At 42.5% G+C, this 16,127-nt stretch overlaps 1 protein-coding gene across 1 annotated transcript; it reads left to right on the top strand.

Annotated features, from left to right (window-relative positions):
- The first annotated feature begins 415 nt into the window (after positions 1–415).
- Positions 416–14,627, top strand: gmpr (guanosine monophosphate reductase). Its single transcript, XM_054764247.1, has 10 exons — positions 416–2,202; positions 6,110–6,197; positions 8,329–8,448; positions 9,680–9,763; positions 9,835–10,008; positions 10,097–10,178; positions 11,888–11,994; positions 12,098–12,140; positions 12,248–12,407; positions 12,473–14,627. The coding sequence occupies exons 1-10, from the start codon at positions 2,084–2,086 to the stop codon at positions 12,651–12,653; spliced, it is 1,158 nt and encodes a 385-aa protein (XP_054620222.1). The 5' UTR covers positions 416–2,083; the 3' UTR covers positions 12,654–14,627.
- The last annotated feature ends 1,500 nt before the right edge of the window (positions 14,628–16,127 follow it).

The following is a 16,127-nucleotide window of genomic DNA, read 5'->3' on the forward strand; positions in this document are numbered from 1 at the left end:
ATGCAACTATTACGTGTGTTTAATAAAACACATAGAAATACTGACAGTCCACGCAAACCAGACTGCTGTCATGTAAGACCTTTTGACTGCTGTTTTTGTAGTATGTCCAAAAAAACAATGTGGTCCTGTCATATAGAGGATCTTCGACTAGTGTTTTTGCAGTACTGTATGTTCTTAAAAAACACACATACAAATTGATCTTGTCATTAAGAGGATCTTTGCAGCAGGTCTTTAAAAACAGAAGCACGTGTCATATAGCGGATTTTTTTTTACCAGAGTAAACACATGTTCTGTGTTTTTATTCATGACTACATTCGTCATGTGGAGGTAAAATCTGAATGTTTGGCAGAGCCTTGCATTAACAAGTAAGTATATAATATATACAAAACCCAGCATCCGCTTTCTGAAAAGAACCACGAGCCACACGCTTTTTGGTCCTTACAAGCCACTGTATTCATCAGGAAATAGCAGTGTAAGCTAATGCGTCTGTGTAGGCTCTCAGTCGTACAGGAGTTGTCCAACAAGGAAAAGGCTTCTTGAGACGTCATCTGTACTTCTGTGAAGAAGGTGTCGGACGTTTCGCTCCTCATCCGAAGAGCTTCGTCAGCGAACTAATAAGTGCTGGTAGCCTAGGCCTTAAATACAGTAAGAGTGGGCGGAATTGGTGTGCCAACACCCTCCTCCTATTGGTTCCTTACACTAAGACTGGGAGGAGTTGTGGTCTCATCCTCTCCTTCCATTAGCACCTCCGATAAAAGGGAAGTGTCGCTCCCTGAGTTGGGTATGAACGACTCTGATACTGGCTCGTTAGCATCTATTGTTCTGGCTCGGCCCTGGCTCTACCTCATTTGCAAGACTAAGAGCTGTGGGTTTTGGTCTCAGTAACCTGCTGAACACAGGGTCCAAATTAAACCTCAAACCACCATTCCGATTCAATGATGGGTTCTGTTGTTTGACAAAAATAGCTTCCTTTACTCCTCTTTCAAACCATCTGTTTTCTAATGGAAGGAGCGTGGGTAAAGCTACATGACGTCACAGCTGCTTCCGCATTGCATTAGCATGTAGTCCATGTTAGCACACTTGGCTTTGTGTACTGGTAGGTGTGACTCATTCAGTGTTGTTTACTTCCTGCTAACCTACAAACAAGAATGCACCCTGCACCCTATTCACTATTGGCAGCATCTTAACGGCAAGCAGCATGTAAAACACAAACAAAAGGGACTTTAATTCACTAAAACCCACTACAGTACAGTAGGGGTGTGCAAAGTGGGGCCCGGGGGGCAGATTTTTTTTTTCGGCTGTTGGCACATTTTCCAAATACAATTAAACAAGAAAACGAACAAAACCAACAAGAAAATTTGGAAAAGAGCAGTAATTTTATGAGAATAAAGAAAAAAATATATTGGCATAAAGTCCGAATATTAATCTAAAAAATTGTAACATTATGACAAAACTATTTACGAGCATAACGACATAACACTATGAGAAAAACATTAAATTTTCACAATAATTTCCACAATCATTTTTGCAATATTGGAAAAGTAAGCTTAAAGTTGCAATTTTGGGAAAATGAGGTTGGGACAATGTTATGATATTACGAGAATAAAGTCCAAACATTCTGGGAATAATGCCACAGTGTTATGAAAAAAATGACAAGAAGTCAGTAGAAATATTTGTAAAATTTAAAAAGCGCAGCAAAAATGGAAAAAGGCGCAGTGAAGAAAAAGTAGTAATACACTTTGTCACCCACAAAACAAAGCTGAGATGCAGGCTGTGTGTTCTTTAAATATATATTATTAAATATAACTTGTCACACGGGTTGCCTTCAAAATGTAAAATATCAAAGTGGCCCCCGTGTCCTTTGATTTTACCATATGCTGGGAAACCCTTGGACACCCCTGCAGTGTAGTATTGGTATTATTTTACACAAGGGGGCCCTGAGGAGTAAATGAAATGTTAGAAAGTGGTCCTGCTGGTTTTTAAGTAGGTGGAAGGTTAACTGTCAAGTTGTGTGCAGGAAACAAAAGTACACTTAAGGTGGTCGTGGGCCCTTCTCGATGCGTAACACCTTAAATCTAAAATCATGAAAGCAATGAATGCAATCAGCTTGTGGGCCATCATGTTTTCTTTTTTCACTAGAACACACGTGGGGGCTCTCTTGGCGTCACTATTTTCATGCAGGTGCATGGGCCCGGCCATCAGGTAGGTTATAAAAGACATTTATTGATTTTTTTGGCACCGGACGCATGAAAACATGACTATAAAAAGGGTTTACACGGTAACCGTTTAGTCAACAGGAAGTATATTCAACACGAATGCGTCACTCATTCACACGCGCCACTAACCAGCCTCAACTGGTGCTGGCTCGAACCACTGACCCACAGATGACACTTTAACAGATATTGCAAGGTGATGACGATGAAGAGTTTCATGGGAATGGAGGAAAGTCACATGTTTTGTGCGGGACATTCTGACAGTCATTTACGAAACATTGCTATAAATACAGATTTTTCCCAGGTACAGTGCGTTGCTGCATGACAGCCAAAGTCCACATGGCACTGACGTACCGTAGAGCGTGCACGCCGCTGATATGGACCACTGATGAAGTGACGTTCATTTTACACACGTCTCTAGCCAGTACTGTGTTACGTCGCAGCAAATTATACTAATGACGAAAAAACATCAATATTGAGAAGGGCAGGCAAGGAAAATGATTAGGATAAAATGATATTTATGTTTTCATTTTAAACAAATACTTTTATTGTAAATCGCAATGGAGAACTACACCTCCCAGATTGAACAATTATTGTGACTACTTATGTTTTGACATTTCAAATGAATTCCTGTAACATTTGATTTCATACTAAATAGTAACGGAGACACACCTAACAGCCTAACAAATATTATTATTTCCAAACTCATAATAATGACGACTAATCATACAAACATTGTACAGCTGCAATTAAGACAATATATTAGAATATATATTATACATTATATATTTATTCTATTGTATTCAATATTTATATATTTGAATTATAAAGTAAATAAATAGTGCATGTAACGCAATAACACAATTTCTCTTTTACATATTAAATATAAATAACAAACAATGGCTAATAAGAAAAAAGATGAATATTACACCACATAAGTTCTATCACTAATAATAATAATATTCATAATAATACAATAATAATAAATTGAGAAGGGTAGGCAAGTAGAAACTATGGAACATTATTATTACACTTATTTTTCAATGTTAAGTTACTTTACATATTTTATTTTAATGAAAATAAAATTGACAACTTGTAATAATCATAATAATGCTGATCATAATACATATTGAGAAGCAACCAAGGAAAGTTATTATTATTATTATCATCTCCCAGGTCGAGCGTCAATATGAAAAGGTCCACTTCAAAGATACGATTATGTGGAGGAAAAGAGAGCGAGCGTGTGAAAGCCTCACGCTGGACCCAGAACAGGAATCCCGTGCTAACATGCTAACATGCTAACATACGCACGCATGCGCTCTAATCCGTACTCGCATACAGCATCGCACGGCTCCTCCCCATCCTCATCATCACCTGGGCCACCTCGGGGAGTAAACACAAAATGAATTTTTAAGCATGATTCATTTCAAGTCCTGCCAGCATTGCAAACGTTCAAAGACGAAGCGGCCCGCTGACGCATCTGCTGTCTCTTTGAAGTTTATTTGTAGTCGTTAGCTACACTTCCTGATGGCATCCATCCATCCATTTTCTATACCGCTTCATCCTCATTAGGGTGGGGTGGCGGGGGCATGCTGGAGCCTATCCCAGCTAACTTCGGGCGGCAGGCGGGGTACACCCTGGACTGGTGGCCAGCCAATGGCAGGGCACATATAGACAAACACTCACATTCATACCTATGGACCATTTAGAGTCTCTAATGAAGCTAACATGCATGTTTTTGGAATATGGGAGGAAGCCGGAGTACCCGGAGAAAACCCACGCGCACACGGGGAGAACATGCAAACTCCCACAACATGCTAACCACTAGTACTTCTTATCAAGTACAGCCTATCATCAAGTGCACGATGAACCTTTAAAGCAACACTTTATATCACAGCCCTGGCCTTTACATTAGGTACACCTGCACAATAGTCACCGTGTGCTTCGAATTCAAATTTGACAATTGTTATTATTTTTAATATTATCTTTGTTTTTTGGGTCTGCTGTGCCTAATATTGTGGCCAGTGAATGCATTTGAAAGCATCAAGTTGCTATGCCAACACGTGACCGCGCGTCTGTCTTTTCTATAAGTAGGCTGACACCTACTGGTGAGTTTAGGAGTTACACTTCAAATAATACAATACACAGTCCTTCGAATCCACTGACAAGTATACTGTACGTACAGGCGACCCTCGTTTATAGCGGTTAATTGGTTCCAGACCCAACCGCGATATATGATTCAGTGTTAATAAATGGAATATTTTCGTAGTTAGACCATGGAAAACGTGGTTATGACTTTCTAAATGTGGTCTTTAACATTATTGGAGTCCTGTAGACATAGAATAACACCCCTTTAGTCACCTTTACACTCCTATTATTCATTGTTTACACCACATTGCCCAACTCTTGTGCTGCAAAGACTCGAAACAAGCTAGCAAGCTAACCAGTTAGCCTCGATTTATTTCTTCTAAACTTAAGAAGCCAAAAACTTCCACATGGAATGGGAGGAGACCTTTTTTTCAGTCAGTCATGTGGGGCATGCCATGGCTGACTACATGACTTCATGCAGCGTTAAGGTAATGTCATGCAAGCTAATGTTTCAATGTTTTGTGTCATTACTGCCGCCTAGTGACCGCAGTACATATCACTTGTATGTCATTATCTTTTGACTAATAATAGACCACCAAACATTCATTCATTCATTTCTGTTAAAACACAATGTAGCCAGGGAGCGATAATTGAACCACAATGTGGCGAGAATTTGTAAACATTTCCAAATGTTGCTGCTGTAACAAGTGAATTTCCCTGCTGTGGGATTAATAAAGTACTATACAATACATACAATACAAACACCCATATGTACAGTATGTATGTCATGTATGCCACAATAGATGCAACATTTCACTTGAAAATGCAATGCAGTGCAAAGCAAAGGAGAATTTGCTGCATGAACACAATAATAACCTCTGATGTCATTGTGCTACTGTTTCCTGCGTACATTTTAAAGTCATATTTTATCATGAACGAGTGGGACAAGAGGACACAAGCGTTAGCCATGCTTGCATAGCTAGGTGAGCTACAGCGCTAACATTACACATCATGCTAGGTTAGCCTGCTGAGGAAAACCAAAACAATCAAACTTACAGCTCCCACATCTGTATCTGACTGACGGATACTTGGCAGAGCTCCGGGTTTTGTTTTAGGATATGTAGCGAAGCCTTCATGATGTCAAAAATAGGCTCTAGGGACACATACCGTGTAGAACATCATTGAAAAGGCATATTTGCATAATGAAGCACTTCTACATTTGAAATTCAATCCATGAATAAATTACGAAGCCCCCAGAAGCTGTTATTGCAGTTTTATCACAATCTTTTCTTCTGTTACTAACTCATTGTGCACGCTACTAAAGCTTTACTCGATTAGATTATTAGACACATACTTGTACTTGAGTACACCAAAGTAACTGTACTTTTTACTCAAGTATTGAATATTTGAGTACTTGTACTACACCTTCTGAATGTGTCCTGTTTGGCCGCAATGCCCCAAGTGGACAGCAGGTGTGCTCTTCAGCACTGCAGCATACACCGCTGCAGTGTATGTGCGTGCGCGTGTGTGTGTGTGTGTGTGTGTGTGTGTGTGTGTGCATGCAGAGAGAGGAGGAGGAGAAGGGTGTGAAGGCCCAAATAAAGCCATGGGGGCTGGGGCTGGGCAGCGCCCCCCTTTGCTATAAATACACTGGCTGCCTGGAGGTTCGGATTTGGTGGTTTGGGCTCCAGACCAGGGACCACCACCACCTTCATCACTGCCTCTGCAGCTGCAGCAGCAACCTTCCTCAAGAGAGTTCCCAGCGCCTGCTCCTCCTCCTCCTCATCCCCACCATCCTCCTCCTCCAGGATGCCTCGTGTGGACGCAGACCTCAAGCTGGACTTTAAGGATGTCCTCTTCAGGCCCAAAAGGAGCAGCTTGAAGAGTCGCTCGGAGGTAAGCTCGCTACTGTTGCATGCAGGACGCATACGCACGTGCACACGAGCTGCTGCATGCATGCCGTACGCGCGTAAATCATCCTGTTTGCTGTTGTTGCTGGAGTTGTGCGTCACTGGCAGTAATGGCTGATCTGAGAGCAGTGTGACCTTCTTGGAAGGTGACACGAACACAACCAAACATGTACATGTATGGCTGGTGTACCCATTTACTGTCATGAGAAGGGTTTAGAATTCTTGCTAATGAACAGCAACAAGTCCCTGAGCGAGCCAAACAGTGAGTCTTTGGCTCTTTGTTTTTGTCGTTAGTAATCATAGTTTTAGTAAAAATGATTTTTCAAATTGTTTCCCACATGCACAATGATGAAAACTTGTGCCTTTGCACATTTTTAAAAGACATTGCCCATTAGAATGCTTTCAAAATGGTGCAGAACGTTTACAGTAATCCCTCGTTTATCGCTGTTAATTGGTTGCAGGCCCGGGCGCCTCAGTGAACTTACGCAAAGTAAATTCATAAATGGAATATTTTTGTAGTTGGAGCATAAACCGGCTTATGACTTTCTAAATACGGGTTTAACATTATTAGAGCCCTGTAGACATGAAATAACACCCCATGGTCACTTTTATGCTCCTATTATTGTTTGTTTACATCGCATTGCGGAGGCTACTGTATCACTGCAGGGACATAACAGACATGGCAAGCTACTGAGCTAACTAGTTAGCCTCTCCAGTTGACTTATTCTTAAAGTGTTGCAAACAGAGTGGGGAAGAAGGACAAAAAAAAAAAAAGCCAAAACCTACCACTTCCACACGAAATGAGAGGAGAACATACTACGTCATGTGTCATAACATTACTGATGCTTAGTTACCACAATAACTTGTCTTTCAATGTTTTGTGACTTGTCATAAGCCATAGTCAACCACGAGACAGCCGCCATTTATTGATTCATGATTTTGGGAAAAAGTGTACGAATGAGGGAATGATGGCGCAAGTGCCACCGGTGGTACACTGGCACCACCTGGTGGTATGCAGAAACAGGCTTTTGTAAAAAATAAGAAAGAAAATATACTGTACATGAAATAATCGTCCAAATACAAATGTATGAATCCAAGATCCTCTGAAATTGAGCCTGTCCCAAACTCCAGCTAGCAAAAAATGGTGGCACAGTATTCTTCAGGTGGTACTTGGGGGAGAAGATTCTTCACCACTTTCAGGGACGGGACTTTCATCATGTAGCAAAACAATGAGCTCACGCGCTCTCACTGCCTCCTTGCTGGGGGCGTGTTCATACATGCAAAAGATCCCTGCCGAGCACTGACCACATGCACTTCTGCCACGGGGTGGCCGTGTTTACGGCTTAAAACGGCACTTGCGTCACCTCTTTTTGCCTTTTGCGCAAAACAACGTAAAAGACTTTGGGAGCAAGCGTTTGAGCTCAAGAAGCCCACATGAATACGTCTTTGGTATTGAATGAGTCAAAGCAATGAAGCGACAAATGTAGCCACTGTCTTACTGGACACTTTTGGAGACCCTAACGTGAAAGCACATGTCGCTCTTCTCAACGAGCAGCAGGCACTGCTAAAAATTCAAATTTCTAAAAGTACTTGTTTTGATTTTTGTGTTTTTTCTCACTATTTGTCTCCTCCAGCGTGCACGGAATGATTTGCACATGAGAGAATAGCATCATGTATCCTGTGGGAAAGACGCCCCAGCCAAGCAATAAAAAGTCTATTTTAACGTAACATAGAAGGCGTCCAGTTGGCCGGAGCAGGCTGGCTTGAACTTAGCAGCCAACAGTGAGCCAACGGGTCATATACTATCCACGACTAGCAAAGAGACCCTTATTGTACCCTGACTGCGTGCCAGTCCCACACCACGTGGTACCAAATGGACCGCGACAGCAACACGAGGCCCTCAGGAGGACTTCTGGGAAAGCTTGTTTAAAAATAGTAGCGAGTGTTGCGCTGGCGAGTCCTGCAGAGCACATTCCAAACGTGGCGGGACCACGACGCACGCACTGCAGTGTACACGCTCACCGGTCACAACATTAGGGACACCCGCACGACCGCTGCTCTGATAAATTCAAATATTCAAGATGACATAAGAGCATAATGTCCTCTCTGTCCTCTAGGTGGACCTGCAGAGGACGTTCACATTCCGGAACTCCAAGCAGACCTACTCTGGCGTGCCCATCATCGCCGCCAACATGGACACCACGGGCACCTTTGAGATGGCGCAGGTGCTCAGCAAAGTGAGTCTTTAACTTGTGAATCCTGGGACACAACATTAGGTACACCGGTGCAACAGATGACAACGACGTACCTCAGCTGGCATGTGAATGAATACATACAAAACGCTTTCATTCATTTTCTATGCCGCTTGTATGCTGGAGCCTATCCCAGCAGACTTTGGGTGAGAGGCAGGGTACACGCTGGGCCGGTTGCCAGCCAATGGCAGGGCACATACAGTACAGACACACACCCATTCACACCCGTGGACAGCTTGGAGTCGCCAGTTAACCTAACGAATGTGGGAGGAAGCCCGAGTACACGGAGAAAAGCCACGCACGCACGCACGCACGGAACATGCGACTGCACACAGAGATGTCCAACGGAGATATCTTCCAGGTCTCCTGACATAACAGAAACCGTCCAAAGTCTGGAGTCTTCACGTCATACTCAGCGAGACTGTGGACAAACGTCGTAGACGTCACGTCGCAGACGCCCTCACTCAGCATTTCATCATACGTTTCCAATTATTATTTATATTAGCATTTTTTATCTTTCAATCCATCTGTTCTCTTTTTTTTCACTATTTTTTTATGACAATCATTTTTTGGGGGGTTTGCTCATTTTTCCCCACATAATCCCCCCCAAACTATGTTTTGAGATTTCTTTTTGTTATTTCTTTTTAATAATTCATTGTATTCATTTTAAATATTTTGTCTTGTATTTATTGTTGTTTATATTTTCTAAAATATTTTTTCCACATGATTTTTTAGAATAATTTCAAATGATATATTTTCATACAAGTCATTTAAGTAACCTTCCTTATTTATTTATTCTTTTTTTTCATTCTGAATTATTATTGTTACTATTATTTTAGGAAGTTTCATTTGACACCTTCACTTATCAAAAAGAATGATTGGTCTTTGAGTATCCATAAAGCGCAACACAAATGTAATGTATTATTATTGCTATTGCTATTTATGGGGATTATTCGGTGTGTAGCAGCGCTACTGAGTGAATATTTATTACTGAATTGCAGTTATTCTTTTTTAGCGAGGAAAATAGGAATATACAGTTTGGTGGCGTACAAAATAACTATGAATCCCAAGATGATGTGCGGGTATTAATCAAGCATTAATCGTGTTTATGATCAGTGCAGTGCAGAAGAAGAAAATAAGACTGTGCACCGTGTACCTAATGTTGTGTCCATGAACGTATACGCATGGTCACATGGTGTGTCTTGCTGTCGTCCAGCACACCCTCTTCACAGCCGTTCACAAGCATTACACTGCAGACCAGTGGAAGAACTTTGCTGCTGACCACCCAGAGTGCTTAGAGGTAACAACAGCAGAGCGAGCGCTCCTGTCACACAGAGGATCTTTGAGCAGCGTATCATTTTCACACATTAGCACATGGCCGCCAGCTCCGGCAGCAGCAGTGCCGACCTGGAGAAGCTGTGCGCCATCGTGGAGGCCGTGCCCGCCCTCAAGTACATCTGCCTGGACGTGGCCAACGGGTACTCCGAGTACTTTGTGGACTTTGTCAAGACCGTACGGGGGAAGTTCCCCAAACACACCATCATGGTAAGAAGGCGTCCCCACCGCTCACCTGCCCCCCATTGATGATGATGATGATGATGATGTGGAGGATGCCGAGTCTTCTTGTGTGCAGGCTGGCAACGTGGTGACGGGTGAGATGGTGGAGGAGCTCATCCTGTCCGGTGCTGACATCATCAAAGTGGGAATCGGGCCAGGTGGGTGGACGGGCCTGCAAGGTGAACACATACAGTACTGTGTACCGCATATGCAGTAGCAGTTATGCTGACACCTGGACAGTGCAGCTTTGCATGGCCGCTTGTTGCTAGGCAGAATTCACAGGGCTCAGACACATTGTTACTGGCCAATACACAAATACAGAATACGCAAGCCACGCCCACTAAACGAATCATTTCAGGACATTTGTAATCCCGCAGAACAGAAAAATCTCCAATGTCACCGGAAAAAAATGGCTCAATTTGTCATTAGTCACTTTTGAGAAAAGATGTTCCCAAGAGGGTTTGGAAAATCACCAGATTTAGCGACAAAGTCAGCAAGTCAGGACACAGGACACAGGACGCAGGACACAGGACACAGGATGCAGGACGCAGGACACAGGACACAGGATGCAGGACGCAGGACGCAGGACACAGGACACAGGATGCAGGACGCAGGATGCAGGACACAGTACACAGTACACAGTACACAGGATGCAGGACTACATTCACAATTACAATGCTTCTTCTGCCTTGTACACTAAGTCCCCAACTTACGAACACAATTGGTTTCAGATGACCGTTCTTATGTTGAATTGTTCTTAAGTAGGGGAAAAGGTAATATTAGCAATGATATAGGTACTACATGTACGTGCATACATATACAGTATATGTGTATGTATGTACATATGAGTTTGGATGCAGTAGTAATATTAAACCAGGATAATTCATGAAAAAAACAATAATAAAGAGGTAGTGTTCTGTGGGTGGTGTAGAATTAAGCAGGCCTATTAACTCTTCATCAACTTTAATCACACGCTCTGTCCGGGTTCTATCATCCAGCTAGCTACAATTTAGCTTTACACTGTATCTCCCCAGCGTCTAACTCTTCCTCTGTTGGTCCCATTAGCTCTAATGCTGCATTAGCAGTGTCACAGTGCCCTCTACTGGTCAAGCATGTACAGTAGCAGTAGAAATACTGATTGAGCGACTACAAGGCAAAATAAAATAAAATATAGACCAGTCGGCTTGTGTTCATATCCGCGAGTGTTCGCTAGTCGGATGGTCGTAAGTTGGGGACCTCATGTATTTCTATTTTAGTTCATGTATTTACATCAGTTTTATGCTTGAAAATGCTTCATCTAGGCCAAGAATAAGTACAATTTGCTTTAATATGCTTTAAAAAAAATAAAGTAAATAATAATAGGCTGTATTCAACCACGAAACAGTGATCATTTATTAATTCATTCATTTTGGAAAAAACGCGATACAGACTAATTAAATCAGGGGTCACCAAGGTTTGTCCTTGTGAGAGCTACTTTTACAAAATGAAAATGGCCAAGAGCTACTCATTTTTGTAACATTTATTTTCAGAGCTTATTTTAAAGCCAAACAAAGCGAATATGCTTGTTTTACCAGAACATGAACAAAATGCTGGTGTCCACAACTCACATGTTGTATTTCACAATGCATTTCTTTCTACTGTTCTTTCATTATTAACTGAACACCTGAATGAAAAGCAGGCTTGCGGGCACCTCATGAGGTCGTGGGGGCTACCCTGGGGTGACCCCTGAATTAAACTACAGCATAAAACTTGTCTTGGACGGATAAATGGCACCATCTGGTGGGAGAGTCAACATAATGCACCAGTGAGCATAATATGAGGCGCAGGCCACATTAAAAGATGTTTTGAATACTTTTGTGCGATTTAGGGTCAGTGTGCACCACCAGGATCAAGACGGGCGTCGGCTACCCCCAGCTGAGCGCCGTCATCGAGTGCGCCGACTCCGCCCACGGCCTCAAAGGACACATCATCTCTGTAAGTAGCATACTTTGGGGGTTGTGTCACAGTATGGCCGCTAGAGGGAGCCGTCACTTAAATCCACTCGCTCGTACGACGCTTTTTTTTTTTTTTTTTTAAGGATGGAGGCTGCAGTTGCCCCGGAGACGTAGCCAAAGCCTTTGGTGAGACACGGCTCTTAACGTGGAGTCTTTCAAAGATTGTTACAAACCCACCTGGATAAAAGTGTTGTGTTGTTTTACTATACCGTAATGACCTCCGACCTGTACAGGTGCCGGCGCCGACTTCGTGATGATGGGCGGGATGCTGGCGGGCCACGACCAGTGCTCTGGCGAGCTCATCGAGAAGAACGGCAAGAAGTACAAGCTGTTCTACGGCATGAGCTCGGACACGGCCATGAAGAAATATGCGGGCGGGGTGGCTGAGTACAGGTGAGACGCTTGCATCGGCAGGGAACGGGCACAGGTCGCTTACAGTCCCTACGCGTTGGCCTCAGGGCGTCCGAGGGCAGGACGGTGGAGGTTCCCTACAGGGGCGACGTGGAGAACACCATCCGGGACGTGCTGGGGGGTCTGCGCTCCACCTGCACCTACGTGGGCGCCGCCAAGCTGAAGGAGTTGAGCCGCAGGACCACCTTCATCAGAGTCACGCAGCAGTCCAGCCAGATGTTTGTTTAAATGTCTGCATGTGCAACAGTGCAGGAAGCAGGAACACATGCAAACTTCATCTCAGGAGATCTTTTTCCAGCTCACTAACAAGTCGCTAGCAGACGTTCTAAAACACAGCACTGGTGGTGACACTACGTGGCCTTTGGCAGACGACTGTGAAACATGACAGGACAGTACATAGCATGAAAAGACACCAAAGGCGTATTCCAAGGCTGCAATCCTGCTCTAAAGTTTTTTTCATGTGCAAATCCAATGCAAAAGGCTGGAATGTTACTTTTAAATGTGGCGGGAGAATTGGTGCTGCAATAAAAGTGCATGCAGAATCCTCTCACTGGTGTGTTTGCAAGGAACACAACAAAGTGCGTAACCAACCATGACAACATATGAGCAGTTGCTACAAGATTACAGGCGTCACAAGACTTCCCGTTGAAAAACTCACTAGGCCGGGGAGGGTAAGTAGAAATGAATCAATCATGCAATAAATCAAAGTAAACTGGATAGTTTTGTTTTCCTCGTCTCTCGCCTGCAAACAGGCAGGAAGAGGGTTCACTCTGTGCGTTGCTTTCAGCACCTTGGAGCGTTTGTTAGAAGAACAAGGGCATTGTCAGTCACACAGTCTCTGTGGGTGGAGGCGGGGCCGCTCGCATACACACAAAGTGCAGATGAGTGGAATGTAGTAGAACTGAAATGAGTAGATTGCAATATATTGTCATATATTTTTTCATTGTATTTTTCTGAAAAGTAATGTCAAACTCCCGTCTCGTCTCGTAGACCCAATCTCGTGTATCGTCTCGACTCGCGACCCGAGTGTCTGGTGACACCCTTCCGCAATATTGTTACATATAACAACGATATAGTATAGTATATATATTCAGTATAACATGAGATTCAAAAGAATTTAGTCAAATTTTGTTTTAAAAACTATTTAAAAAAAATATGAAATAACCAAATATCCAAATGAATAACTTTTTATTTTATTCATTTTTATATTTTCCACTTCCAAAAAGGTATTTATACAATTTATTATTATTATTTGTTAAGCACAAACGCCTATTTTATTCCCTTTTAATAATTTCAGGTGTTTCGTTAGGTAACCCCCAAAAATACGTCTCAATCTTTCTTCAACATTTATTCTTAATAATTTATGTTATCATTTTAAAATATTTGTTAATTTTCTGTTTATTTTTATCATGTAGATTTTCTCAAGTACAGTCAAACCTGTCTATAGCAGCCACTAAAGGGAAACGGCAAAAGTGGCTGCTATAGGCAGGTGGCTGTTTTAGACAGGTTGGCGGCCATTTTGAATTTGTGCGTGCACATATTAGCAGCTTGTTGTGTTGCAGATACATATAATTATACTGTTACATGTTGACCAGTAGAGGGCACTGTGGGACTGTGGATAAAAGTTGTAAAGAACTACTAGGCTAATAAACCGCTGTTAATAAAGCCATTAAAGTGCATCGGCGACGTGAGTCTCTCCTTCCCCACAACAAGCGGCATTACAGTATTGACCAGTGCACATTGTCTCACACCAGGAAATAAACGGTGTCACTGTCTGCAACAAGCTCCAAAGAAGACAGCTTTTTTTATGTGGAACAACTGACAGTTTGTGTGGATCTTGTGAATGATTGTGACTGAGCTAGGACTCAGTAATTAAAGTCTACACACGACGGCTTCATTGATTAAAAAACGAAACTTTTTCGTGCATGAAGCTTCTACTTGAGTCGGTAATTTGGCCGCTATATGCGGTCAGATATTGACCAAGGGATACAAAATGGGTGGCCGCTGGCCGTGCTAGACAGGGAACTGCTATACACAGGGTCTATAACACGTACATTTGCTGCGGGGGATTTTTCAGTGGCCGCTATAGGCAGGTGGCCGTTCTATACAGGTGGATGCTAAGACAGGTTTGACTGTATTTTTTTTCCATATTTTTTCAACATGAGAGCTGGGATAGACTCCAGCATACCCCTGCGACCCTAATGAGGATTCAGCGTCATAGAAAATGGATGGAAATTTAAACGTGATTTTAAGTGAGTTATGCCTAATGATTTATTCATTTTTTAAACAAATAAAACTACAAATGCTACCAAACAGCACCATGGAAGCTTCTTCTGAATGTCTGCAAGGAAGAACATGTAGCACGGTTAGCTTTTTGGGCATATTTTAGCATGCGTGGGGTGCATGTGACACACGTAAAGGGGGTGGGAGTTGAAATAAAAACACAAGGCGGACGTTTCTTCCCGATATGTCAAGATTTCATTTTGTTTTTCCAAAGAGGTGCATTTGTACAGATGTCAAATACGTTTACACCGACAAGGTTTCTCCATGGCTACAGGGGGTGGGGTCTGGGCGGGTGGTGGTCTGTGAGAGACGGTGAGTACAATATAGTACAAACAAAGTTGGCTGGGAACTACTGCGCCCCCTGCAGGCCACATTGTCCTCTGCCACCATAAAGTTCTGTTCCTTGGCGAGCAAAGAGACCTCCCCCCCCCCCACACACACACTTCTTGCACAGTCCGGGGTGGGGGGGTCCTGAGTGTTCGGAAACAAGTGGCCGTAAGCAGGGGTCAACGAACCAAAAAAAAATAAAACAAACTCCCAGCCATCTCCAGCATAATACACACAATGTAATAATAATGACTAGTTAATTGTCAATGATTGTTAATTATATTAAATTATTTGTGGTAAATTTACACATCTTAGAACCCAAACAGCCCACCTTGAAAAGTGATTGGGGTTTAACTAAACTTTGAAGTGGGCATTTACACTTTTTTTCTTCTTTCTGCCTGAGTTGGTTATCCAGCGCTACGGACACAAAACAACAAACTGATCAAAAAAGTGCCCATTTCTTCTTTTATTTGTCTAAAATGAACATACACAGAAAAGGCTGCGTTCACACTTGTGGCTCCGACCAAACATAAAAAAAGATACTTAGTGCAGTTTGCTTAGCGTTCACTCAGATATTTCTGTCATGTGATCAAATGCTGCAAGTACGGACTTGATTGGGCAGCTTCCAGCTGACATATTGCAGACGGAAATCAAATATTTCAAAGCCAAAATGCCGTCTGCTGGGCTGAATGCATTATTTTTTATATTCACCCATATTTACCAGTTTAGATTTCACCAAAAGCTTCTAAAATATACTTTCAAAGGCCATCTTCTGTGACGCAAATCAAATATTTCAGGCCAAAATGCCGTCTGCTGGGTTAAATGCATTATTTTGACATTCTAGATTTCACCAAAAGCTTTAAAAATAGACTTTTAAAGCGGATCTTTCCTGACACGTTACGTGATGTAACTCAAATACTCCAAGCCAAAATGCTGTCTGCTGGTTTCAATGCTTTATTTTTATATTCTGCCATATTTACCAGCTTGGATTTCACCAAAAGCTTCTACAATAGACTTCTGCATGCCTTTCTCTGTCATTTTTTTTTGGGTCTGTGTCGCATCCGAGTGAACCGAACCGCCTCAGAGCTCACT

The sequence above is a fragment of the Dunckerocampus dactyliophorus genome, chromosome 20 (genome assembly GCF_027744805.1).
Source record: "Dunckerocampus dactyliophorus isolate RoL2022-P2 chromosome 20, RoL_Ddac_1.1, whole genome shotgun sequence".
In the NCBI taxonomy this organism is placed as follows: domain Eukaryota; kingdom Metazoa; phylum Chordata; class Actinopteri; order Syngnathiformes; family Syngnathidae; genus Dunckerocampus; species Dunckerocampus dactyliophorus.